The sequence below is a fragment of the Scleropages formosus genome, chromosome 19 (assembly GCF_900964775.1).
Source record: "Scleropages formosus chromosome 19, fSclFor1.1, whole genome shotgun sequence".
Taxonomy (NCBI): domain Eukaryota; kingdom Metazoa; phylum Chordata; class Actinopteri; order Osteoglossiformes; family Osteoglossidae; genus Scleropages; species Scleropages formosus.
Window position 1 is genome coordinate 25,870,866 of NC_041824.1, and position 3,451 is coordinate 25,874,316.

A 3,451-nucleotide genomic window follows, 5' to 3' on the forward strand; every position below is an offset into this window, starting at 1 on the left:
ATGTCAGGAAATCAGAGAAGGCAGTGGAAGTCCATGTATAAAGGCCTGATTCTGGGCATGCTCCTTACCAGCTGTATGATACTTCTCTACTGTCTGTCTGCTCCTCAAGGTCAAGTCATTCTACAAGAGTAAGTGTGTAACCATAAGTCTGGACAGTAATCCTAAAGATAGACTAAATTTGTAATTCATTTGTTTAGTTCTTTGTATGATTTCCTTATTTAATCTTAATGAGTAAATCCATAGTTTAGAAAATTTGTAAGTTTAAAAATTAAACAACTGAATACATTGTTTTTAACCCATTTACATGGCTGAATATTGTAACTGAAGCCATTCACGTTATGTAACTGTCTCAACAACAGAACCTGTAAACAGACTTAAGTGCAATTTACAGTTATTCCTCTGATTCCTGTTTTTTGAAAGCAAATTCTTTAAGGACCATATTTAAATCTTGCATACTACAAAACACCTTATGAAAAGTTTGCGTCAAAGAAATGTTTTTATTTATAGGGTTCCAGTACCTTACTCCTGTGCATATCACCCAGCTCATGCAAATGATCTGCAAGTCTCAAACACCTCCCATAATGCTGGTGGTCAGACAAGCATCTGCACACCCAAGGTGGATGTCATGTTCCTGAAAACACACAAGACGGGTAGCAGCACTGTGCTCAATATTCTCTTTCGCTTTGGGGAGAAGCACCATCTCAAATTTGCCTTTCCTGACAGCCGCAATGACTTCTTCTACCCCTCACCATTCCAGCGCTCACAAGTCAAGGACTATCGGGCAGGCGTGTGTTTCAACATCATTTGCAACCACATGCGCTTCAATGAGCCTGAGGTGGCCAAGTTAATCCCTGTGGATACTACATACGTCACCATCCTACGAGATCCAGCAGAGCTCTTTGAATCGTCATTTCACTACTTTGGTCGCCTGGTTCCCTTCACCTGGAAGATACCAGGAGAGGACAAGCTAACAGAGTTCCTTCAGGAGCCCTGGCAGTACTTTGATCCTGAGGGATTCAACTCTTTCTACCTCAAGAACCTTCTGTTCTTTGATTTTGGGTTTGACAATATGATGGATCCAGATGACCCACGGGTGGAGGAGAGCATCCAGGCCATAGAGGAGCGCTTTCAGCTGGTTATGTTAGTGGAACACTTTGAGGAGTCTCTAATCCTCCTGAAGGATGCCCTCTGCTGGGAAATAGGTGACTTGCTGTTTTTCAAACTTAATGCTCGCAAGGGCTCTATGGTGTCCAGGCTGAACTCTCAGCTCAGGGCTCAAGCTCTTGAGTGGAACAAAATTGACTGGAAGCTCTACCAGCATTTTAACGTCACCTTTTGGAAAAAGGTAGATGCCTATGGAAGCGAACGCATGGCAAGGGATGTGGAGGAGCTCCGGAGGAGAAACAAGGAGATGGCAGACATCTGCATAGAGGGCGGACATGCTGTGGAAGCTAACAGCATCCAGGAAGCAGCAATGCAACCATGGCAGCCCATCGGAGAGAAGTCCATTCTGGGTTACAACATGAAAAAAAACATAAGTAAAAAGCATCGCAAACTATGCAGAAAGATGCTCACCCCAGAGCTCCAGTATCTGACAGACCTGGGGGTCAACTTGTGGATTACCAGACTCTGGGGTTATGTAAGGGATCTCATCAACTGGTAGGGATACACCACTGCCAACAGAAAAGGGAACGCTAAATATGAAATCCGTGGCCGAAAACAGCTGGGTACATTCAAGTAAAGACTGAGACACCTGTTGTATACATGGTTCTTAGAGCTTCACATTGACTGAAAGTGTCCTAATGTTTGGAGACCTGTTATTGACTATATATGTAAAACTATAATTGATTTCAACATCTTGACACTGAGTACTGGAACATCTATTAACTTACTATAGTATTGTGGTGACCTATGTATTTTCTTCAGTGCTGTTTGCTCAAAATTGTGTTAAATTGGTGCGTTGAATAGCTAGAAGAATAGTCAGTCTGAAGGTTAAAAACTGTGATTGTTCATTGTATACAGCCATTACACTTAACTTTTGCAAAGACCAGAAAAGTCTGCAGTCATTAATTCTAGAATGATGAAATACAGAGTATCCCAGACTTCTGATAACAGTGAGACCATCTGTTATTAACTGGTAGACATAAAAGTTTCTTAATCTACTTTAAATGCAAGAACAAATGCTGTGGGGCACAACAGACAGTAAAAAGTGATGGATCTGGAATTTGCAACTTGGAAACTGCAAAATATCCACTGAAAACGTACAGAATACTGCTTAGAAATTTTTAAGGACTGTCAAAATATAGCTCAGAAAAACTAACACATTATTTTATTGTGAGTGTGACAAATGAATGTGAATCTTCTCATGAATTTTGATGAAATATTGTAAAATCAATGATTTTTGGGTTCTTTCAAATATTTGTGTTTGAAGTCTTTGTGAGACTTGAAATTTTGCTTTATTTATCCTCTCACACATTTCCTGAGAAAAGAAATTAGCTAAAGCACATATGCAAAGGCAGGGTGGGAACCGCTACTTGTTACCAACTGGGTAAAAACACATTGCCTCCACTTTGACTTTTGTCACATTTTACCAGAAAAAATGGCTCAACACACATAAACAGTTCATTGAATCTAATTTAAATTGCAACTGCCTGTAATTGTTTCTGTCATGTGGATCATAGCTTTCAAAAAAGAAGCCATGTCACTGATTAAATACACCGAAGAGGAATGGACTGTTGATTTTCATTTTATCATCCCAGATTTAATATAGTGTAGCGCGCCCCCCCCCCACCCCATGGAGCTACTAGAAACAACTCAGTGTCAGAATGGACTTCATGAGCAACTCAACTCAACTTCATGAGCCACTTATTCAGCCACTACTCCGGTAGTGTTCTGCTTGTTTATGTATCTTATAATATTTAAGAAAAAACTGGTAGGAGGGTATTAGGATTTGTCTATCCTGTTTTTTATGCACCTGCTCGAACGATGAACCTCAGTGCAGCAAGTGGTAGGTCACAAACTAGGTTTACTTTAGTCACATGTCTGCAGCTATGTCTCTTTCTTTTAATGTAATGCATAAGTTGTACTTTTACTGAGTTGTACATCGCTTTGGACAAAAGCATCTGCTAAATGAATAAATGTAAATGTCAGTGGCTCCACTTAGGACAAGACTCACGGTGGAGACTGCAGGTGCGGTGCTCATGTCTTGTGGTTCACCAGGGATTGCTCCCTACCCCCTGTCACAGGAAAGGAAGGGGAGGCAAAAGGGGGAACAGGGAAAGGGTATGACGGGGCTTCTCCGGGGTCGTTCGGGACTGGGGCCGGGTCGCTGCAACGCTGTCTGCATGCTCATACTCGTGCTCTCCTCCATCTCTCTCCCTCACTGTCAGGCACAGGGGAAGAAATTGTTGGGTGCAAGATTAGCCCCAGCTGTGGTGACCCTGTCCCTCTC

At 41.8% G+C, this 3,451-nt stretch overlaps 1 protein-coding gene across 1 annotated transcript; it reads left to right on the top strand.

Moving 5' to 3' along the window:
* On the top strand, positions 1–1,711 carry gal3st1a (galactose-3-O-sulfotransferase 1a). The gene is made up of 2 exons (XM_018749003.1): positions 1–128; positions 508–1,711. The coding sequence occupies exons 1-2, from the start codon at positions 1–3 to the stop codon at positions 1,661–1,663; spliced, it is 1,284 nt and encodes a 427-aa protein (XP_018604519.1). The 3' UTR covers positions 1,664–1,711.
* Positions 1,712–3,451: the final 1,740 nt, after the last annotated feature.